Source organism: Pongo abelii, chromosome 1 (assembly GCF_028885655.2).
Source record: "Pongo abelii isolate AG06213 chromosome 1, NHGRI_mPonAbe1-v2.0_pri, whole genome shotgun sequence".
In the NCBI taxonomy this organism is placed as follows: Eukaryota; Metazoa; Chordata; class Mammalia; order Primates; family Hominidae; genus Pongo; species Pongo abelii.
This window is the reverse complement of record NC_071985.2, coordinates 11,625,540-11,650,601: the sequence shown is the minus strand read 5'-3', so window position 1 is coordinate 11,650,601 and position 25,062 is coordinate 11,625,540. Positions and strand designations below refer to the sequence as shown.

Genomic DNA, 25,062 nt, shown 5'->3' with positions numbered 1-25,062 from the left:
CTCCTGGGCTCAGGTGATCCTCTCATCTCAGCTTCCCAAGTAGTTGGGACCACAGGCACATGCCACCATGCCCAGCTAATTTTTAATTTTTTAAAATAACTCTTTGAAGAACAAAGCTAACTCCTAAGCAGTGTGCCCAGAGTCAACCTAATTTTTTTTTTTTTTTTTTTTTTTTTTGTAGAATCAGGGTCTCGCCATGTTGCCCAGGCTGGTCTCAAATTCCTGGGCTCAAGAGAGCCTCCTGCCTCAGCCTCTCAGATACAGATACAGGCATGAACCACTGCCTTGGCCCTGCTTTTTTAAGTAAACTTTTATTGGAACACCACCACGCTTGTTTGTTTACATACTGTCTATGGCTGCTTTTGCACTGTAGCTCAGAGTTGAGTCGTTGCAACAGAGGCCATATGATCCATAAAACCTAAAATGTCTTCTCTGTAATCATTTATAGAGTTTGCTGAGCCCTAGGTTAAAGCATGGGCCTTGGGATCCACCAGACTTGGATTTATTTTCTGGTCACTTAGTAGCTGTGAGGGCAAGTGATTTAAACTAAGATTTTGGTTTCCTCATGTGGAAGATGGTAATAATGATTCCTATCTCATTGAATGGTTGTAAGGGTTCACCAAGATGAAACATCAGGAAACATTAACTACTAATATGGAGCTATGTGTGCTGGGAATTTCATTTATTGGTGGCCTCTTCATTATGCAGGATACTTTGCCATGTACTGAAAAAAGGGAGGTGACAGAGGCCTGGCCCTTTCTCTGTGTGGCAGCTGAACAGTGCCTGTAGTTTTTCTCCACTCTGTCTTCTTTGATCCCATTGCCACGTAGTTGTTTCTGGTGTGTATAGGCTAATTTTTAAAAGTAAATGTAGTTTCTAGAAATATTGGTTGTTTTGTTATAATAGATTATTAAAACCATAATTTCAGAAGTAAGAATATGATTTGATTTTTCCTGTTAAGTTCTGCTTCACTTAAAATGAGAAAAAAAAAATATGCTAGTTTCTACTTGTGGATGTACTTGCATAAATACATTCCTTTAAAGGGGACCAAAACAGTAAAGCAATAAATAGAAATACCATCTACTGGTATAATTGCTATAAACTAATGAAAAAATGGCATGTATTTAATTATTTATTTTAAAAGTAATATATTGCTTTTGAATTTTTGGACAATACACAGGAATATAATGAAAGTGATTAAAAATTGCAAACATTCCCACTACACAGAGAAAAAATTGACCTTTAATGCATCTCTCCTACTTAAAGAACTGAGATGATATTGTAAAAATAATTTTCCATCACCCCCTTTTTAACTTAATATTACAAATTTTGTCCAAAGGCATAGAAACATTTTAAACATACTTTTTTGGTTTTTTTAAAATCAACTTTTTATTTTGAGAAATATCTGCCTTGCAGAAAACTGCAAAAAAATGCTTTGGTAACACCTGTATATTCTTTACCTGGGATCGTCAATTATTTTTATTTTGCCATATTAATTTTATCTCTCTCTACAGTTTATTTTGTTGAGCCTTAAAGACGACTTTTAATGGCTGCACATATTTAATCCTATGTATGTATCATAGTTAATCATTCTCAGGAATAGATTAATTTCTCTTTTTACCTTTTTTTTCCATTTAAAATTTAGTTCACTGAGCATCCATGCTAAGCAGTATACATGTAAGATCCAACTTTAAAACTATAACCCTGAGGGGCAAGTGTCACATAAGATAGGATTAAAGCTTAGAGAATTTAAGTAACTTGCCAAAGGTCAAATAGCTAACAAGTGGTGGGGCTAAGACATGAATCCTGGTTTATTGGACTTAGAACTCTGTGTTTTTAAACACTTCATAGTAATATCTGTCTGCCACCTTCTTAGATGTTAACTCTGCTACAAAACCTTCCTGACTCCCATCTCTCCATGCTTCCTTTGCTCCTAGAACCCTGACTGCTTAGATGGATGGTACGCTATTTCAGTATAACAACTTTTTTTTTTTCTTTTTTTTGAGATGGAGTCTTGCTCTGTCGCCCAGGCTGGTGTGTGGTGGCGCAATCTAGGCTCACTGCAACGTCCACCTCCCAGGTTCAAGCAATTCTTCTGCCTCAGCCTCCCAAGTAACTGGGACTACAGGCGCCCACCACTATTCCCAGCTAATTTTTATATTTTTAGTAAAGAAGGGTTTCACCATATTGGCCAGGCTGGTCTCGAACTTCTGGCCTCGAGTGATCCACCTGCCTCAGCCTCCCAAAGTGCTGGGATTACAGGTGTCACCGCGCCCAGCCAGTATAATTTCTTTACTTTTCTTTCTATGTCATTAGACCATGAGCACGTTTTGCCCTGGATCTGTGTTAGTCATCTTTTACTCCTACTTTCTGACACGTGGTAGTTGCTTAGTGAGTAATTATCGAATAAGTAAATGAATGGTTGAAAACATCTTAACACATATTACCAAATTGCTCTACATAAATCTTGTACTGAATTCACCACCTACCAACATTGAGTGTTAGGACTCAAACAATATGTTGTTTGGGCCATTTTATGTCCACATCACTCTTACAAATTTCTTTATGGGAAAGATATGGGTTTGTCCCATTTTATTAAATAAAATTTTAAAAATGAAAACTTGTTTTCATAATAAAACATATATACATTGAAGAAAATTTGTTAAATTGGGAGCCATAGAGAACAAAATTACCAAAAATTCCACTATTCTGAAGCTTTTAAATAAAAACCCTACTGGTGTTTTCCTATCTAAAAAAAACCATATGTTATCTTTATTTCCTTAAATAATAATTACTTGGAGTATTTTCCTATGCATTAGTGGGCCTTTGAAAACCAAAATTTCAAAGGCTGAATAATGTTCATCTCACGAAAAAAAGTATATTTATTATCAAAACAGTATTCTAGAATTGTAAACGTAGCTATGGGAAACAGTTTAGGACATAAATATTTGTGCATATTACTAGTCACTGAATATTTTAAATGAAAATATTTCAAATATGCAGAAAAGTTTAGGTATTAGTGAAACAAATACCCAAAGGTCAACTATACAGATATTTACAGCTATCCAATAACTTTCCATGTAGGCTAGGAACTCCTTCTACAAATAAAGTGATCAGAAAGAAATAGATGTTTACCATTTGAGGAGATGTTTCTATCTAGGTATCTCCTAGTTTATGTTAAACGGGTGCTAGATTTACTAATTTCTGCTAATGCAGTTCAAGCTGTCTGAGATCTATTGTATTTACATCATGGTTTTTATTTGATTTCTTTGGGGACACTCGTTTAGAACAACTTTTCTTGACTATAGCTTTAAGAGCTGTCACAGCTGCAGATACAGCTGCAATTTTTTTTAGTTTTAACTAGAAACTCATCATTTACCCTTCCTTGAACACAGCTGGATATGTTCTTTTTTCCTGGTTGGTGGCACTGTTATACAGCTATTCATTTGACTATATGTTGATGCATACAAACTGGGTGAAATCATTATGAATTATTGGATGTAATTTTTATCATCTTATGCTATTTTGGGGGTTATATATTGCTTTAAGTGCCACTAATTTCAGTAAGAGAAAAGTGTGTAAATCATAATGACAGAGCTAACTACAATTCTTGTCAAAATTGTTGACTTATTCTTAGAATCCATTGCTTCTAGGATCTAATTTGTAGTCTGCACTCCAATACTGACGTTTTTAGTGTGCTGCCTACTCGAACATTCATGTAAAACATTATAGAAAGAAATGAAGGCCGGGCACAGTGGCCCACACCTGTAATCCCAGCACTTCGGGAGGCCAAGGCAGGCAGATCACCTGAGGTCAGGAGTTTGAGACCAGCCTGGCCAACGTGGTGAAACCCCATCTCTACTAAAAATACAAAAATTAGCTGGACACAGTGGCGTGCACCTGTAGTCTCAGCTACTCAGGAGTCTGTGGCTGGAGAATCACTTGAACTTGGGAGGCAGAGGTTGCAGTGAGCCAAGATCACAGCATTGTACTCCAGCCTGGGTGACAGAACGAGACTCCGTCTCAAAAAAAAAAAAAAAAGTACATAAACACCCATCCCTGAAGAATGTCATCTCATCCCCTTATGAAAAAAAAAATCTCATCTCCTTTCCAAAAAATACCATCTCATTGTCTTGCCAATCAATTCCAAAGAGCTCAAAAAAACAATTAACAAAGTTAGTATAGTTCCCCTTTTTGTTCAAAAGAGGAAAGAATTGCTAACTCTGACACACATGGGAAGAGCTTATGAAATATTTTATTGGTTTTTGCTCTATTGTTCATTGCTATTGCATAGAAATATAAGATTATATATATATAATTTGTGCATTATAAATATACCTCATTCATGCATAAATACATGCTTTATACATTAAACATGTATTTTTCCCCCATGCTTAGATACAGTTTATTCCAGAAAAAAGAAGCCAAAATTTTCTTCAAAGATCAAAAGCAACTATCAGTAGACAGAAAACTTTTACATTTTTGCCTCCAATTCTTCTTTTTCTTGAGCTATGTGTGAGGAAATCTATAGCTCAGATTGTGTCTGGTGTTAGTACGTATCAAGCTCTTTAGCCAGAAGGAGGAGCAAGGCAAATGAACCACATCCCTTGGCACTTAGTTCCTTCTCACTTTCCCTGTATGAGACAGTACATGCACTCCTGAGCAAGGAGACTGCAGGGCGGGGATCTCTAGAATCCCTGGAGGACCAGGGGCTGCAAAGCATTTACTTCATCTTACAGAGTTAAGTCTGAGATGACAGAAGGGATTTATCTAGGGCCCACAGCTAGTAAATTATAATGTCAAGATCAAATCCTGGTTTTCTCACCCTTATGGGTAACATTTAATGTCATTGTTCCCTTTATTACGCTACTTTTTTCACCCTAGGGTGACAGTTCTCACAAAGTTCAGTCCTGGAACAATATGTTTGATACTTCTATACTAACAGGATCATATACTAATGGTACTAAAACTTTTTATTTTCTTTTTCTTCCCAGGGTTCATACCTGTGTGTAGCCTTGGAGTGGCTCAAGTGGGTAGGATGAACTTTGGAAAGGATGTCAGCACCTTGAAATATTTCACCATCTGTGGCTTACAAGAGGGCTATGAACCATTTGCCGTTAATACAAACAGGGATATTACCATGTGGCTGAGCAAGAGGCTTCCTCAGTTTCTCCAAGTTCCATCAAACCATGAACATATAGAGGTTTGCTTTTTCTTTAAAAATCAGGCCATTTCTAAAAAGCAGGAGAAGAATATCTTTATACACGGGAACTTCTGCTTAGACAATTATTGTGACTTACTTAAAATGATGACCTTGTTGTGTTATATAGTAGTGGAATCTAAGCAAAGATGGTACTTTATACCAGCTGTCAGTGGATGGGAAACTTTTAAATTTTTGCTTTCAATTCTTTTTTTTTCCTTGAGCTATGTGTGAAGAAGTCTATAGCTCAGACTGTGTCTGGGGTTTGTACGCATCAAGCCCTTTAGCTAGAAGAAAGAGCAAGGCAAAGGGAACCACATCCATTCTCATATTAGATACGTTGCAAGTAGCTTGTTAGAATGGTGAAAAATACTTTCCTTTTTATGTATGGGCAATGTCAGGCTGAATCTGAATATATAGAATTATAAAATAAATTTCCAAAACCATCTTTAGAAACAGAGGCAGAACTCTATGACTATATCCATAGCACAGTAATCTGTTTAATCATCTCTTACAAAATGATGCCATGTGTGGACCGCATTTGGGATTCTGAAAACGTGATGTGCCTTAGTCATCTTTAGAATCAGGAAATTGACAATGGTGATTGGAATGTGAACTATCACTTCTTCATTTGCTAGGTGACCAGAATAGACGGCACCGTAGACAGTTCCCCATGTTTAAAGGTCACTCAGAAGTCTTTTGGTTCTCAGAACAGCAACACTGATATCATGTTTTATCGCCTGAGCATGCCGATCGAGTGCGCGGAGGTCTTCTCCAAGACGGTGGCTGGAGGGCTCCCTGGGGCTGGCCTTTTTGGGCCCAAGAATGATTTGGAAGATTATGATGCTGATTCTGACTTTGAGGTTCTGATGAAGACAGCTCATGGCCATCTAGTGCCCGATCGTGTTGACAAAGACAAAGAAGCTACTAAACCAGAGTTTAATAACCACAAAGATTATGCTCAGGAAAAGCCCTCTCGTCTGAAACAAAGGTTACTAATTTATACGCTGTGATTTTAAATTTGTAGTTATGTAAGGAGGGTTACAGTCCAGAGTAAAGGGTCTCCTAGTGTAAATTTTTTCGTCCTCCTCCTCTTCCTCCTCCCCCTCTTCCTCGTCTCCCTTCTCCTCCTCCTCCTTCTCCTCCTCCTTCTCCTCCTCCTACTCCTCCTTCTCCTCCTCCTTCTCCTCCTCCTCTTTGTGCAAAGGATGCTATAGGGAAAAATTAAGCAACCTGTTAGTCATCTTATTTGTTAGCGTAGATGCTATCTATCTCAGGAGTTACTTTTTAAGATGTCTGTGTTTACATTCTTGCCTGAAACTTGCAGAGTATTTTCTCCAAATAGTATTTTTTATGATAAAGGCGGCAAGTTATTTTAACATCCTTTCTTATACTAAATCAGAGTTTCTCAGTCTCAGCACTATTGGCACTTTAGGCCAGACAATTCTTTGTTGAGGACACACCTTGGACATTGAAGGATGCTGAGCAGCATCCTGACCTCCACCCTCTAGATGCCAGTAGCACTCCATCCCCCAAACTGTGAGAACCAAAGACATGTATCTCCAGATATTCCCAGATGTCCCCCAGGGAGCAAAATCGCCCAGGTTTAGGGCAACTCAATTTATTATGCTCATATTTGAAGTAGACAGAACATTTTAATGTTGCTTATTGTTAGTCCTCTAAAATATTTCAGATTTTTGCTTAGAAGAACAAAGCCAGATTACAGTACAAGCCATTCTGCAAGACTCACTGAAGATGTCCTTGCTGATGATCGGGATGACTATGATTTCTTGATGCAAACGTCCACGGTATGAGGTTGCAGCTTTTGTCGTTTATTTCTGTTCGTCACTCATTGTGCTTTACATCTCCAATAACACATACTGATTCATCATACTTAGTAACATTATTTTTAAAATGTCTGTTTCTATTTTTGGATATATTTTGGGGACTGAAAGTTTGAAAAAAGTTTATGTATTATGATGGATATTATGCAATACAAGAGCTATTTTAGAAAAAGTATTTTTAATGGCGTGCATAATCTTAATTTTGCTATTCTGTTTTTTGTCAAAATTTTAAATTGCTCTTGAATTTTTCAACGACATTTGATTTTCTTCCTCTTACTGAATTGTCTGAAGGAAGATCAGTCATCATAATTTGTGAGAGGTCAAGCTTTGCTCCCTTCCATTTTAAATTCTCAAAGCTAATTCTCCTGAAATGCTACATTGAAAAAGTATTTAGTTGTGTTCATTGTAGAGTGCTCCCATATTTGAGTTTGATGTTCATGTATTCTAAACTATTTCAAAATGAGTTTAGGCCGGGTGCAGTGGCTTAAGCCTGTAAACCCAGTACTTTGGGAGGCTGAGATGGATGGATCACCTGAGGTCAGGAGTTCGAGACCAGCCTGGCCAACATGGTGAAAACCTGTCTCTATTAAAAATATAAACATTAGTGGAGTGTGGTGGTGGGCACCTGTAATCCCAGCTACTAGGGAGACTGAGGCAGGAGAATTGCTTGAACCCAGGAGACGGGTTGCAGTGAGCCGACATGGTGTCACTGCACTCCAGCCTGGGTGACAGAGTGAGACTCCGTCTCAAAAAAAAAAAAAAAAAAAAGTGAGCTTAAAGTGTCAAAATGTTATATGTCAGAGAAAGGAAAGGCCAAGAATATGCAAAAAGGTGGGTGACAAGTACAAAAACCCAAACATTGGCCAGGTGCAGTGACTCGCGCCTGTAATCCCAGAACTTTGGGAGGCCGAGGCAGGTGGATCACCTGAGGTCAAGAGTTCGAGAACAGCCTGGCTAACATGGTGAAACCCCGTCTTTACTAAAAATATAAAAATTAACTGGGTGTGGTTGTGCACACCTGTAGTCCCAGCTACTCGGGAGGCTGAGGCAGGAGAATCTCTTGAACCCAGGAGGCAGAGGCTTCAGTGAGCTGAGATCACACCACTACACCCCAGCCTGGGTGACAGAGTGAGAGTCTATCTCAAAAAAAAAAAAAAGTGAACATAGATTTGTATACATGTATAAGCTTGAAGAATTTGAAGCTTCCCTATGCTTAATGGATTCGTGATTTTATTACATATGTATACTGTATATATGTGCACATATATATGTATGTGTGTATATTACACACATCTAGCACACACACACATATGCTCACCAGCATAAAAGACTTAAATCATTTAGCATGTTTGCTCAGATCACATCTTTTCTCTCTTTCCTGTTATTTCTTATTTAATTCAGGATCTCTGGTAAATGACGTTTCTTAGTCTTCTGCAGTGTTAGTCCTTTGTGCCTACGATATTTTCATTCACCCAAACGGTTTTAAACCAAGAAATGAATGCTTAAGTCATTCACAGACTTAGACACAGTTAGGATTGCAAATCCAGTTTTTGTTTTGTTTAATTTTACTTTGCCAATATTTGGTTCTGCTATCTTCACAGTACTATTACTCAGTGAGAATCTTTCCTGGACAAGAACCTGCTAATGTCTGGGTGGGCTGGATTACATCAGATTTCCATCAGTATGACACAGGCTTTGACTTGGACAGAGTTCGCACAGTAACAGTTACTCTAGGAGATGAAAAAGGAAAAGTGCATGAAAGGTTGGTTTTCCTCAATTTTTTGCAAGAATGACATGTGAAAAAAATATTGGTGAACCTAGCTACTCCTTTTCCTTGTATTTTGTGACCAAGATATTTCTATTTATAGGAACAATATAATCAAGCCATTAATGTCAATGTCGTTTTTGTTATTCATACAAACCAATAAGGAATCTAAATGTATTAAACGTGCAAACATTGTACAGTAAGAGCAGTGCAGCCTTTTGGGGTAACGATCATATATTCCTTCAGGTAACATGACTAACAGCTTGGGTTACCAATACTTAGCCTTTGTTTTAGGGATGAGAGATGGGTGAATGTGAGGCTTTTAACCAATGACTTGATATAGAATTCGGGAACTGGCTATGTGGTGGGGAGAAAACTGTGAAGACAATGTGGGCTGGTAGTTTAGACCAGGTGGACGCATTTGAACTCGGACTGAGGAGAAGTGGGTTCTTTCCTCAGCTTTGCCATTGACTCGCTGTGTGGCTTTGGGTAAGTCAGTTACACTTTCTGTGCCATCTTTTTTTCATTTGTAAAACAAACCAAACTCAAACCAAACCTTCAAAAAAGTGAAGAAGGCCGTCTTCCTTGCAGAATAAGACAAGAGAAGATCTGACCATTGGCTTCTACCTTTTGTGCCCATGTATCCTCTCTGATCTGCTGTGACAGGTCTCAGAAAGAGTCCTTTATAACGTTGCTTTTCTTCTATACCTGCACCGTCATTTTTTGAGAAACTCACTTTCCTGCCCTCAGGTTGTAACATATGAAGCATAATGGACTTAGCATTTGAATCGGGGCCCAGCAAAAATCTCTAATGAAGAGCTCTTTACATAAGTTTGGGACAAAAAAACCACATGTCTCCAGGAGTTTTCTTTGGAGGCCACACTTAATTTTCAGGGATGGCAACAATATAAGTAAAGAAGTCAATATAGGGATGGGATAACTGAAAGATGATTTTGTTGGAGGAAATGGAAGATAGGGAAGGGTCATTGGATTTTATGTACATAGTGTGAAGAAATGCAGCCTACACTTGATTACTCAGAAACTGATTTATCCCAGCCTTTTTGTTCTTTCCCTTCTGCTTGCCTGGCTTTAGCCTTTTTTGCTTGTTTTGTTAATATGTTCACTGTATAGTGGCAGAGAAAGAGAATGCTGATAAGGCTCAAATTACTTAACGTTGTTACCATCTCTAGTAAAAGCTTTAGGGAAGGTGAAAATCAGGTGGCATTTGTGGTTAACATCACTGGTTTTTTTTTTTTTTTTTTTTTTTTGCATATTCTAGTTAAGTCTGTCTCTCAGATCACTGGGAATTGTCCAGAAAGGGGCAAAATTTCAGCCAAATTTTAAATATATCAAATCACTGAAGGCTTACGTAGAATTTGCCTAAGGACTTTGATAGTGTTTGGAAACAAATGCTTCTCATTTCAGAACAAGTGGTTAAAAAAAAAAGAAAAAAAACTAAAAAAAAAAATCCATGAGATGAAAATTACAAATTTGGATAATTTTTAAATAGTTAAACTTTTTTGAACCCAGAAAAAGGTCTAGTTTGGTTTGAGTTTTTGGAGAGAAGGTGCAGGTCAGTTCTTACTTGGTTCCAACTTGTTGACCTGTCTTCATTAGGTGTGAAATGTAGAGATGTATAAGACCTGATTCAGAACGTCCACTGCAGTCAATGGAGTTTTGCTCAGTATCACAGAATCGGGCCCATTGTGCACCTCTCCCATTACAGCATGAGCTTGTTGCTTGCGCAGCATAATTTAGTTAGTTTGCAAGATATACCTGCTTTCTCTTTTATCTGTGATTGTACAAAGATAAAAATGTTCTTTTGAAATTCAGCATCAAACGCAGCAACTGCTACATGGTATGTGCGGGTGAGAGCATGAGCCCCGGGCAAGGACGCAACAATAATGGACTGGAGATTGGCTGTGTGGTGGATGCTGCCAGCGGGCTGCTCACGTTCATTGCCAATGGCAAGGAACTGAGCACATACTATCAGGTACGTGGTCAGTGATGATATCAGGCTTCTAGGGAGGAAGACTTTTTTCCCCCATTAAAGGAAAACACAGTTTGTAAGATCAAAAAGTAAAATAGACACATGTACATGTGCCCCTGGTCTGAAAACCAGCCAAGCAGACCTGCCCCCAGCAAGCCCTCCCCATAGCTGTCCCAGCCACTGCACTCCTGTGACCTGAGAACCACCTTGGTGGTCTTACCCCAACAAAGCTGCACAATCACCACCACAAATGCCTGTAGCCAGACCACTGAGGCACTTGCACATGCTGCTGACATAAATTAGAGCTGAAGAATCCGCACAGATACTACACTACTGCATCCACCCAGAACCAAAACCAAAACCAGTGTATCCTACCCAACCGGTACCCTAGAACCCATCTACAGGAAAAACTATTTTCCTACAAAAGCTACTTCATAAAGTTGGAAGAGGCTACCGTTTTACCAGATGAACAGATATCAAAAGAACATAAGAAACATGCGAATGGAAGGAAACATGACTCCTCCAAAGGAACACAATAATTCTCTAGTAACAGATCCTCCTCCCCAAAATAAATTTACAAAATGCCTGAAAAGAAATTCAAAATAATGATCTTAAGGGAACTCAGCGAGATACAATAAAATGCAGATACTTCAACAAGATCAGGAAACCAATTCATGATCTGAATGAGAAATTTAACGAAGAAATACATATAGTAGAAAAGAACAAAACAGAAATCTTGTAACTCAAGAATTCAATAGTGAAATAAAATATACAACTGAGGGTTTCAACAACAGACTAGATCAAGCACAAGAAAGACTTTATGAACTTGAAGACATGTCTTTTGAAATAACCCCATCCAGAGGGAGAAAAAGAAATAAAAATAAGAAAGAAGGAAAAAAGCCTGTAGAACTTATGGGATGCCACTGAGCAATGGAGAAAGGCACAGAAAACGTTTAACAAAATAATGACTAATAACTTTCCACGTCTTTGGAAAGATATGGACATCCAGATCCAGGAAGCTCAAAGGATCTCAAGAGAATCAACCCAGAAAGGTCCTTTCCAAGACGCATTATAATCAAACTGTCAAACATCAAAGAAAAAGAGAGAATTCTAAGAGTAATGAGAGAACAGCACGAAGTCATATATACTTGGATTTCCATTTGACTATCAGCAAGTTTCTCAGCAGAAACCTTGAAGGCTAGGGAAATGAGATATATTCAATGTGCTGAAAGAACAACTGTCAGCCAAGAATACTATATCTAGCAAAGCTATCCTTCAGAAATGAAGGAAAAATAGAGTACTCCGCAGATAAGCAAAAGCAGAATGAATTCACCACCTCTGGACCTGCCTTAGAAGAAATGCCTAAGGCAGTGCTAAAGCTGGAAGCAAAAGGATGGTAATTACTACCATGAAAACATGTAAAAGTATAAAACCCATTCGTAGAAGTAAATTTTAAATCAAACTCAGAATACTGCAGTACTGAAATGGTGCTATACCAAATCTTTCAAACCTCTAGTACTCTAGTATGAAGGTTAAAAGTCAAAACTGTCAAAAGTAACTACGGCTACAAGTAGTTGTTAAGGAACATACAATATAGAGAGATGTAAATTAAGGCATCAGAAATATAAATTGTGAGGGGAGGGTAAAAGTCTGGAGTATTTTTTTTTTTTTTTTTTTTGAGACAGAGTCTTGCTCTGTCGTCAGGCTGGAGTGCAATGGCAGGATCTTGGCTCACTGCAACCTCTGCCTTCTGGGTTCAAGCAATTCTCATGCCTCAGCCTCCTGAGTAGCTGGGATTATAGGCACGCACCACCACACCCAGGTAATTTTTGTATTTTTAATAGAGATGGGGTTTCACGATGTTGGCCAGGATGGTCTCGATCTCCTGACCTTGTGATCCGCCCACTTCGGCCTCCCAAAGTGCTGGGATTACAGGCATGAGCCACCACGCCTGGCCAGTCCAGAGTATTTTTATGCAACCAAATGTATCAGCTTAAGATGGTCTATTATAACTACAATATTGTTTATCTTAGTTTCATAGTAACCACAAAGAAAAAATTGCAGCAGTCACACTAATGAGAAAGGGAAAGTTATCAAAGCTTAGCACCACGAAAAGGTGTCAAACCACAAAGGTAAGCAAGAGAGAAAGAAATGAAGGATCTAGAAAACAATGAACAAAATATTAGGAATAATTCCTTACCTATCAATAATAACCTTGAATGTAAATGGATTAAATTGCTCAATTAAAATATAGAGAGTGGCTGCATGGATAAAAAGCAAGACTCAACTATATGCTGCCCACTAGAGATTCACTTCACCTATAAGGACAGACATAGCCTGAAAGTGAAGGGATGGAAAAAGATTTTCAATGCAAATGGAAACTGAGAGTGAGCAGAAGTAGCCATGCTTAGATAAAATAGACTTAATTAAAAAAATGTAAAAAAGTGTCAAAGAAGGTCATTATTTAATAGAAAAGGATCAATTAAGAAGATATAACAATTGTGAATTTATATGCATTCAACACTGGAGCATCCAAATATATGAAGTATGTTTTATCTAAAGGGAGAGATAGGCTTCAATGCAACAATAGTAGGGAAGTTCAACATCCCACTTTCAGCAACAGCAGATAATCCAGACAGAAATTCAGCAAGGAAACAGCAGATTTAAACTGCACTCTAGACCAAAGGGACATACTAGACATTTACAGAACATTCTGTGCAACAGATGTATAGCTGAAGAATACACATTATTCTCAACTGCTCATGGGGCATTCTCCAGGACAGATCATATGTTAGGCCACAAAATAAATCTTTAAAAATTTAAGATGATATCGTATATATTTTCTGATCACACTAGTATAAAACTAGAAATCAATACTGAGAGGAACTGAGGAAACTTTACGAATACATAGACATTAAACAACATGCCCCTGAATAGCCAGTGGGTAAATGAAGACATTAAAAAAGAAATGAAAAATTTTCTTGAGACAAACAAAAATGGAAACACAACATACCAAAAGCTATGGGATACAGCAGAAGCAGTTCTAAGAGGGAAGTTTACAGTATTAAATGCCTATATTTAAAAAGTAAAAAATAAACCACCTAATATTGCACCTTCAAAAACCACAAATACAAGAACAAACTAAACCCCACATTAATAGAAGTAAATAAATAATAAAAATGGGAACAATAACAAAACAGAGACTAAGCAATACAAAAGATCAATGATAGGAAGAGTTGGTTTTTTGAAAAGACAAAATCAATAAACCTTTAGCTAGACAAAGAAAGAAAGAGATGACTCAAATAAATAAAATCAGCATTGGAAAGAAGACATTACAACCTATACCACAGAAATACAAAGAATAATGAGAAAATATTATGAAAAATCATATGCCAACAAATTAGATAACCTAGAAGAAATGGATAAATTCCTAGATGTGTACAACCTACCAAGACTGACTTATGAAGAAATAGAAAATCTGAGCAGATTAATAGTGAGTGAGGAAATTGTATCAATAATGAAAAGTCTCCATCAAAGAAAAGCCCAGGACTAAATGGGGGAAAAGTTGAAAGCTTTTTTTTCTAAGGTCTGGAACAAGACAAAGATGCCCACTTTCACCACTTCTGTTCAACGTAATACTAGAAGTGCTAGCCAGAGAATTTGGCAAGAAAAAGAAATAAAAGGCATCCAAATTGGAAAAGAAGTCATCACATTGTCTCAGTTTGTAGATGACATGATCTTATATATAAAAATACCTTTAAAAGTTTACTAAAAAAACTGTTAAAACTAATACATGCAGTAAATTTGCAGGATACAAAATCAGCATACAAAAATCAGTATTTCTTTACACTAGTAGTGAATGCTCTGAGAAAAAAAAATCAAGATACCAATCAGTTACAATAGCTTTAAAAATCAGTTATCGGCTGGGCGCAGTGACTCACGCCTGTAATCCCAGCACTTTGGGAGGCCGAGGCGGTTGGATCATCTGAGGTCAGGAGTTCTAGACCAGCCTGGCCAAAATGGCGAAACCCCGTCTGTACTAAAAATACAAAAAAATTAGCCGGGCATGGTGGCAGGCACCTGTAATCCCACCTACTGGGGAGGCTGAGGCAGGAGAATCACTTGAACCCAGGAGGCAGAGGTTGCAGTGAGCTGAGCTCCAGCCTGGGTGACAGAGCAAGACTCCATCTCAAAAAAAAAAAAAAAAAAAAATCAGTTATCTAGGAATATATTTAACAAAGGAGGTGTGAGATCTCTACACTGCAATCTATAAAACATTGGTGAAATAAATTTAAGAGGACAGAAATAAATGGAAAGATATCTCATGCTGTTGGATTGGGTGGATTGGAAGAATTAATATTATTAAAATGTCCATAGTACAAAAAGTAATCTACAGATTCAGTGAAGTCCCTATCAAAATACCAATGACATTATTATTCTATTATAGAAATAGAAAAAATAATTCTAAATTTCTTATGAAATCACAAAAGACCCCAAGTAGCCAAAGCAATCTTGAGCAAAAAGAATAAACCTGGAAACATCATACTACCGAGTTTAAAATACGCAAAGCCATAGTAACCAAAACACTACCTGACTTGAAACTATACTACAAAGCTCTAGTAACCAAAACAGACATATAGACCAATAAAACAGAACAGAGAACCCAGAAAAAAAACCATCTATCCATAGCCAACTAATTTTCAACAAAGGTGCTAAGAACACACATTGGGGAAAGGACAGTTTCTTCAATAAATGGTACTGGGAAAATTGAATATCCACATGCAGAAAAATGAAACTGGACCCCTATTTTTCACCATATACAAAAATCAACTCAAAATGGATTAAAGAGTTAATGTAGGACCTGAAACTATGAAACTACTGGAAGAAAACGTGGGGGAAACACTTCATGACATTGGACTGGGTAAGGATTTTTTGGACAAGACCTCAAAAGCACAGGCAACAAAAGCAAAAATAGACAAGTGGGATTATATCAAACTAAAAATCCTCTGCACAGCCAAGGAAACAATTAACAGAGTGAAAAGACAACCTACAGAATGGGACAAAATATTTGCAAACTATACATCTGATAAAAGATCAATATCCAGAATATATAAGGAACACAAACAACAATAGTAAAAACAATATGATTTAAAAGGGGGCAAAAGACCTTAATAAACATTTCTCAAAAGAAGACATACAAATGGCCAACAGGCATATGAAAACATGCTCAACATCACTAATCATCAGCAAAGTGCAGATCAAAACCACAATATTACCTTATTCCAGTTAAAATGGCTATTATCAAAAAGACAAAAGATAATAAGCATTGGCAAGGATGTTGAGGAAGAGGGAAACTCATACACTGTTGGTGGGAATGTAAATGAATATAGCCATTATGAAAAACAGTATGGAGGTTCCTCAACAAATTAAAAATAGAACTACCATATGATTCAGAATTCCTCGTATTGGGTATATATCCCAAGGAAACGAAATCAGTATGTGGAAGGAATACCTGCACTCCTATAACTATCGCAGCACTATTCACAATAGCCAAGATAGGAAATCAGCCTAAGTGCCCATCAATGGATGAGTAAGTGAAGAAAATGTGGTATATATACACAATGGAATACTATTTGGTCATAAAAAATAATGAGAACCTGTCATTTGCACCAATATGGGTGAGCCTGGAGGATATTGTGTTTAGTGAAATAAGCCAGGCATAGAAAGAAAAATACTGCATTGACCACTCATATATAGAATTGAAAAAAGTTAATCTCATGGAAGTGGTGAATAGAATAGTGGTTATCAGAGACTGGGAAGGGTAGGTGAAAGTGGGGGAGAGGGAGCAGATACCCAATGGATATAGAGTTAACATTAGAAAGGAAGAATAAGCGCTGGTATCCTATTGGACAGTAGGGTGACTATAGTCAACCATCAGGTATTGTATATCTCAAAATAGCTAGAAGAGAGGATTTTGTATGTTCTCACCACAAAGAAATGAAAAATGTTCAAAGTGATAGATATGCTAATTACCCTGATTTGATCATTACACAATGTATGCATGTATCAAAACATCATATTATACCCCATTAAATATCTACAATGTGTCAATTAAAAAACAGTAAATTAGAAATTAAAAGAAAATGGAAAAAGTTGGATTAATTATGTATTTTTACTTCTGTTAAATAATGACAATGCCATAAGCCCTTCAGAGTAAACAGAGTGTGTTCCCCCAGCAGTGTTCACATAGTAATGAAATACTCTAATTCTTGAAGGAGCACATCAATCAATATGCAAGAAAGGAAAATCTCTGGGCTCCTTCTGTAAAGTATTCCTTTGTTGTTATCAAGAAAAACTGTCTCCCTTGTCTTCTTTCATTACTAACATTATTAAATTCATTTGTGTATTTCAGGTGGAGCCGAGTACAAAATTATTTCCTGCGGTTTTTGCACAAGCTACAAGTCCCAATGTTTTCCAGTTTGAGTTGGGAAGAATAAAGGTAATAAAACTCATTCCTGGTATTGTATTTGTATTTTTTCTATTAGGATATAGCATTGATTTATTCTGAAATGAATTCAGTAGATTAGTACTGATATGACTCAAATAAATCATTCTTTCAAGAAAAGATAGCCATGCTTGAAAATCTCTTTCAGGTCACAAGGGTAACAAAATAATTAAAAAGTGTTTCTCTTTAGTTATCATATGTATATTGTTCAATAAAAGGCCTATTCAATAAAAGGTCTATGGAAAAAAAATGCCAAGATTACACACATTGCAGTAATCATTGAACTCATAGGTGAGCTAATGAATGGACTTAAAGATCTGAAACCATGCCACCTACAATAGTGGTATGTATGGAATACTCCAGTAACATAAATGAAAGAACAACTCAGTTGGAGGGGTTGGATCAGCTAAAGCTCAAAGAAGAGGTAACATTTAGTTTGATTACTAACTGTAAAATAGGAGCTCTTGGGGTACGTTTATTAGGAGAGGTCATTCTGGGCAGAGGATGAGAAGCAGCAAAAATATGTAAGAGTGAACATGCTGAAGGTTAAGGAATTCAGTGTAACCGTAACAGGATGCCTTCCAGAATGTGGCTGGAGATTAAGGTGGATAAAAGGTAGAACAAGTCCAAGTTGAAAAGGTCTTGTGTGCCATGTGAAAAGGTTAGCACCTATTACATAGACAGGGGAAATCCATTGGAAATTTGAAGATGGGGATTGAGCATAATGAAACTTGTTTTGAAAAATATGTTGTTATTAGTGTGGAGGTGGGCAAGAATGAGAATAGTCAGTAGCAATGAGGTGTCAATAATTTGATACTGTCTACATGGAAGACAGTGATTAGAGCCACGGAAGTCAGAATGAAAAATGATAAATGTGAAAATATTTTATAGAAGAAATGAATACGCGAAGGCCCGTGGTGGGTGTTGACGTGATGTGATTTCTGCCCAGTGCTCTGAATGTCAAAGTGAAGAAATTCAATGAAGCTCCAGTGAACGGCGGGAGTAACTGTGACTCTCTTAAGGTAGCCAAATGCCTCGTCATCTAATTAGTGACGCCCATGAGTGGATGAACGAGATTCCCACTGTGCCTACCTACTATCCAGCGAAACCACAGCCAAGGGAATGGGCTTGGCGGAATCAGCGGGGAAAGAAGACCCTGTTGAGCTTGACTCTAGTCTGGCATGGTGAAGAGACATGAGAGGTGTAGAATAAGTGGGAGGCCCCTGGTGCCCCCTTGTCCCTGCGAGGGGGCGGGGCAGGGTCCGCTGGCCTTGCAGGCCGCTGGTGAAATACCACTACTCTGATTGTTTATTCACGACCCCGTGAGGTGGCCCTGAGGGGCTCTTGCTTCTGGCACCAAGCGCCCGGCCACATACACATGCCAAATTGTAAAGACCATCGATGCTAGGAAGAAACTGCATCAACTAATGAGCAAAATAACCAGCTAACATCATAATGACAGGATCAAATTCACACATAACAATATTAACCTTAAATGTAAATGGGCTAAATGGTCCAATTAAAAAACACAGACTGGCAAATTGGATAAAGAGTCAAGACCCATCAGTGTGCTGTATTCAGGAGACCCATCTCACGTGCAGAGACACACATAGGCTCAAAATAAAGGGATGGAGGAAGATCTACCAAGCAAATGGAAAACAAAAAAAGGCAGGGGTTGCAATCCTAGTCTCTGATAAAACAGACTTTAAACCAACAAAGATCAAAAGAGACAAAGAAGGCCATTACATAATGGTAAAGGGATCAATTCAACAAGAAGAGCTAACTATCCTAAATATATATACACCCAATCCAGGAGCACCCAGATTCATAAAGCAAGTCCTTAGAAACCTACAAAGAGACTTAGACTCCCACACAATAATAATGGGAGACTTTAACACCCCACTGTCAACATTAGACAGATCAACGAGACAGAAAGTTAACAAGGATATCCAGGAATTGAACTCAGCTCTGCACCAAGCGGACCTAATAGACATCTACAGAGCTCTCCACCCCAAATCAACATAATATACATTCTTCTCAGCACCACATCGCACTTATTCCAAAATTGACCACATAGTTAGAAGTAAAGCACTCCTCAGCAAATGTAAAAGAACAGAAATTATAACAAACTGTCTCGCAGAACACAGTGCAATCAAACTAGAACTCAGGATTAAGAAACTCACTCAAAACCACTCAACTACATGGACACTGAACAACCCTGCTCCTGAATGACTACTGGGTACATAACAAAATGAAGGCAGAAATAAAGATGTTCTTTGAAACCAACGAGAACAAAGACACAACATACCAGAATCTCTGGGACACATTTAAAGCAGTGTGTAGAGGGAAATTTATAGCACTAAATGCCCACAAGAGAAAGCAGGAAAGATCTAAAATTGACACCCTAACATCACAATTAAAAGAACTAGAGAAGCAAGAGGAAACACATTCAAAGGCTAGCAGAAGGCAAGAAATAACTAAGATCTGAGCAGAACTGAAGGAGATAGAGACACAAAAAAACCCTTCAAAAAATCAATGAATCCACGAGCTGGTTTTTTGAAAAGATCAACAAAATTGATAGACTACCACCAAGACTAATAAAGAAGAAAAGAGAGAACAATCAAATCGATGCAATAAAAAATGACAAAGGGGATATCACCATCGATTCCACAGAAATACAAACTACCATCAGAGAATACTATAAACACCTCTATGCAAATAAACTAGAAAATCTAGGAGAAATGGATAAATTCCTCGACACATACACCCTCCCAAGACTAAACCAGGTAGAAGTTGAATCCCTGAATAGACCAATAACAGGCTCTGAAATTGAGGCAATAATTAATAGCCTACCAACCAAAAAAAGTCCAGGACCAGACAGATTCACAGCCGAATTCTACCAGAGGTGGTACAAGGAGGAGCTGATACCATTCCTTCTGAAACTATTCCAATCAATAGAAAAAGAGGGAATCCTCCTTAACTCATTTTACGAGGCCAGCATCATTCTGATACCAAAGCCTGGCAGAGACACAACAAAAAAAGAGAACTTTAGACCAATATCCGTGATGAACATCGATGCAAAAATCCTCAATAAAATACCAGCAAACCGAATCCAGCAGCACATCAAAAAACTTATCCACCACGATCAAGTGGGCTTCATCCCTGGGATGCAAGGCTGGCTCAGCATATGCAAATCAATAAACTTAATCCAGCACATAAACAGAACCAATGACAAAAACCACATGATTATCTCAATAGATGCAGAAAAGGCCTCTGACAAAATTCAACAGCCCTTCATGCTAAAAACTCTCAATAACTTAGGTATTGATGGGACGTATCTCAAATTAATAAGAGCTATTTATAACAAACCCACAGCCAATATCATATTGAATGGGCAAAAACTGGAAGCATTCCCTTTGAAAACTGGCACAAGACAGGGATGCCCTTTCTCACCACTCCTATTCAACATAGTGTTGGAAGTTCTGGCCAGGGCAATCAGGCAGGGAAAAGAAATAAAGGGTATTCAATTAGGAAAAGAGGAAGTCAAATTGTCCCTGTTTGCAGATGACACGATTGTATATTTAGAAAACCCCATCGTCTCAGCCCAAAATCTCCTTAAGCTGATAAGCAACTTCAGCAAAGTCTCAGGATACAAAATCAACGTGCAAAAATCACAAGCATTCTTATACACCAATAACAGACAAACAGAGAGCCAAATCATGAGTGAACTCCCATTCACAATTGCTTCAAAGAGAATAAAATACCTAGGAATCCAACTTACAGGGAGGTGAAGGACCTCTTCAAGGAGAACTACAAACCACTGCTCAATGAAATAAAGGAGGACACAAACAAATGGAAGAACATTCCATGCTCATGGGTAGGAAGAATCAATATCGTGAAAATAGCCATACTGCCCAAGGTAATTTATAGATGCAATGCCATTCCCATCAAGCTACCAATGACTTTCTTCACAGAATTGGAAAAAACTACTTTAAAGTTCATATGGAACCAAAAAAGAGCCTGCATTGCCAAGTCAATCCTAAGCCAAAAGAACAAAGCTGGAGGCATCACGCTACCTGACTTCAAACTATACTACAAGGCTATAGTAACCAACACAGGATGGTACTTGTACCAAAACAGAGATACAGACCAATGGAACGGAACAGAGCCCTCAGAAACAATACCACACATCTACAACCATCTGATCTTTGACAAACCTGACAAAAACAAGAAATGAGGAAACGATTCCCTATTTAATAAATGGTGCTGGGAAAACTGGCTAGCCATATGTAGAAAGCTGAAACTGGATCCCTTCCTTAAACCTTATACAAAAATTAATCCAAGGTGGATTAAAGACTTAAATGTTAGACCCAAAACCATAAAAACCCTAGAAGAAAACCTAGGCAATACCATTCAGGACATAGGCATGGGCAAGGACTTCATGTCTAAAACACCAAAAGCAATGGCAACAAAAGCCAAAATTGACAAATGCGATCTAATTAAAGAGCTTCTGCACAGCAAAAGAAACTACCATCAGAGTCAACAGGAAACCTATAGAATGGGAGAAAATTTTTGCAATCTACTCATCTGACAAAGGGCTAATATCCAGAATCTACAAAGAACTCAAACAAATTTACAAGAAAAAAACAAACAACCCCATCAAAAAGTGGACAAAGGATATGAACAGACACTTCTTAAAAGAAGACATTTATGCAGCCAACAGACACATGAAAAAATGCTCATCATCACTGGCCATCAGAGAAATGCAAATCAAAACCACAGTGAGATACCATCTCACACCAGTTAGAATGGTGATCATTAAAAAGTCAGGAAACAACAGGTGCTGGAGAGGATGTGGAGAAATAGGAACACTTTTACACTGTTGGAGGGAGTGTAAACTAGTTCAACCATTGTGGAAGACAGTGTGGCGATTCCTCAAGGATCTAGAACTAGAAATACCATTTGACCCAGCCATCCCATTACTGGGTATATACCCAAGGGATTATAAATCATTCTGTTATAAAGACACATGGACAAGTATGTTTATTGCGGCACTATTCACAATAGCAAAGACTTGGAACCAACCCAAATGTCCATCAATGATAGACTGGATTAAGAAAATGTGGCACATATACACCATGGAATACTATGCAGCCATAAAAAATGATGAGTTCATGTCCTTTGTAGGGACATGGATGAAGCTGGAAACCATCATTCTCAGCAAACTATCACAAGGACAAAAAATCAAACACTGCATGTTCTCACTCATAGGTGGGAATTGAACAATGAAAACACTTGGATACAGGAAGAGAAACATCACACACCGGGGCCTGTTGTGGGGTGGGGGGAAGGGGGAGAGATAGCATTAGGAGATATACCTAATGTAAATGACAAGTTAATGGGTGCAGCACACCAACATGGCACATGTATACATATGTAACAAACCTGCACGTTGTGCACATGTACCCTAGAAGTTAAAGTATAATAAAAAAAAAAGAAATGAATAGGATTTAACAATGAATTGGACTAATAGAATTTGTAGATGAATTGAATTCAGGATCTCAAGGAGAGTGAGAATGAATGATTGATTTAAAATTTTAGTTTGGACAATTTGGCCATGCTAATCAAAAAGTAGAAGAGCTTTTTGAAATTCAGGAAAAAAGGTTGAACTTAATTTTGCAATTGTAAAGTTGAGGTTCCAGGCACACATTGGAGTGCAGGGTAGATAGTTTTATTAGGCTGGCTTGGTGACCTTGGACATCTTTCTTAAATTATTTGAGCTCAGTTTCTGTGTCTATAAAATGGGGTTCACAGTATCTGTTTTATGGAGTTAATATAATTAAACATCTTGAGCAATGCTTTATACATGGTATACAGCAAATTTATATACTCAACAAATTTATATACAATATACATACGTATGCATACCTATATACACATATGTATACACAATTGTGCTAAAAAGAGCTATGCTGGAGATTAAAATTTTCATCATCAAGAAATCAGTTGTAATTCATCTTGGAGTGTGAATGGAATATTTGAGGGCAGATGTAGAGATTGGGAAGAGATGGCTGAGGAGAGAGCCTGGTTGTATCAACTAAAAAAGAGGAACCTGTGAGATAGGCTGAGGGCAGAACTGTCAAGAATGTTGGAGAAGAACTGAAAGAGACATTTTAGTAGATGCCAAGTGAGGATGGAGTTTTCTAAACAGGAGTGGCTAACAGCAGATGCCATAGATGGACTAATGCAACTCGGACTAAAGGAATCCCTGGCTTTTGTTAATGAGGAGGGCTTTGGTGGCCTTGCCAGAAGAATTTCAGCAAAACAATGGGAGAGGGGCTGGTCTCAGTGGCTCATGCTTGTAATCCCAGCACTTTGGGAGGCAGGAGGATCACTTGAGCCCAGAAGTTTGAAACCAGCTTGGGCAACATAGTGAGACCCCATCTCTACAAAAAATAAAAAATTATTTTAGGCAGATGTGGTGGTGCACGCCTTTAGTCCCAGATCCTCCAAAGGCTGAGGTGGGAGGATCACTTGAGAGTGCAGACATGGAGGCTGCTGTAAGCTGTGATTGTGCTGCTGCACTCCAGCCTGGGTGACAGAGGGAGACCTTGTCTGAATTATTATATAAAAAAATGATGAGAGGTGCCATGTGACAGTGAATTCAAGATTGGAAATGAGAGAAAGGAGGCAGCAAGTTCAGATTGACTTTTTTTTTTTTTTTTTTTACAAAATTGGACAAAGAGTGGTAGTTTCTCAGAAGCCTGACTGATATATTCAGTCTTCTATTGACTATTGAGTTCTACTGACATTTTCATTGGCCGACTAATAGCTATCACAAATTGAATGCATCCAGACTGGACTGCTTGCTCTCTTCTCTTCTTTTCCTTTCTTCTTTCTCTCTTCTTCTCTTCTCCCTCTCCCTCCGTCCTTCCCTCCCTCCCTTCCTTCCTTCCTTCCTTGTCCCTGTCCCTTTTCTTTCTTGCTGACAGAGTCTCACCCTGTCACCCAGGCTAGAGTGCAGTGATGTGATCTCAGCTCACTACAACCTCTCTCTCTCTTTTTCTCTTTCTCTCTCCTTGCTTCCCTCCCTCCCTCCCTCCCTCCCCCCTTCTCCCCTTCCCCCCTTCCCTTTTCTTTCTTTCTGACAGAGTCTCACTTGTTACCCAGGCTGGAGTGCAGTGACACGATCTCAGCTCACTGCAACCTCCGCCTCCCAGGTTCAAGCAATTCTCCCGCCTCAGCCTCCCGAGTATTTGGGACTACAGGAACATGCCACCACTTTTGTTTTTTTTACAGGCGAATTTTTGTATTTTTAGCAGAGACAGGGTTTCCCCATGTGGGCCAGGCTGGTCTTATACTCCTGACCTCAAGTGATCCACTTGCCTTGGCCTCCCAAAGTGCTGGGATTACATGTGTGAGCCATGGCGCCTGGCCCAGTTTTTCTTTAAATGTCGCTTTCTCAATGATGCCCATTCTGACAATCCCATTTAAAATTGCTGCCCTGGATTCTGGTTCCCCCATTCTGGCTTTCTGTCCCCCAAACCCCCAGGCCCATGACATCTCTTTTAAAATACATTTAATTCATTTAATTTACTTATTGATTTTATTTCATACTTTCAGTGAGAAGAATGGAGCAGGGGTTTTGTTAGTTTTATTCATTAGCATATCATCAGTATTTAAACCAGTACTTGATTTTTTCCTCCCTATTGTTAGAGGGCAATAGGAAAGCAGTTTGAGGATGAAGTAGTCTAGAGC

General features: G+C 38.3%; 1 protein-coding gene across 1 annotated transcript in view; it reads left to right on the top strand.

The window, feature by feature from the left end:
• The window catches only part of RYR2 (ryanodine receptor 2), a 786,704-nt gene that overhangs the window by 540,370 nt on the left and 221,272 nt on the right, over positions 1-25,062 (top strand). The window contains exons 28-33 of the mRNA XM_054561059.1: positions 4,995-5,203; positions 5,839-6,191; positions 6,894-7,008; positions 8,646-8,806; positions 10,643-10,802; positions 17,212-17,298. Coding sequence (XP_054417034.1) covers positions 4,995-5,203; positions 5,839-6,191; positions 6,894-7,008; positions 8,646-8,806; positions 10,643-10,802; positions 17,212-17,298 — 1,085 coding nt within the window. The remainder of the gene's footprint in view (positions 1-4,994; positions 5,204-5,838; positions 6,192-6,893; positions 7,009-8,645; positions 8,807-10,642; positions 10,803-17,211; positions 17,299-25,062) is intronic.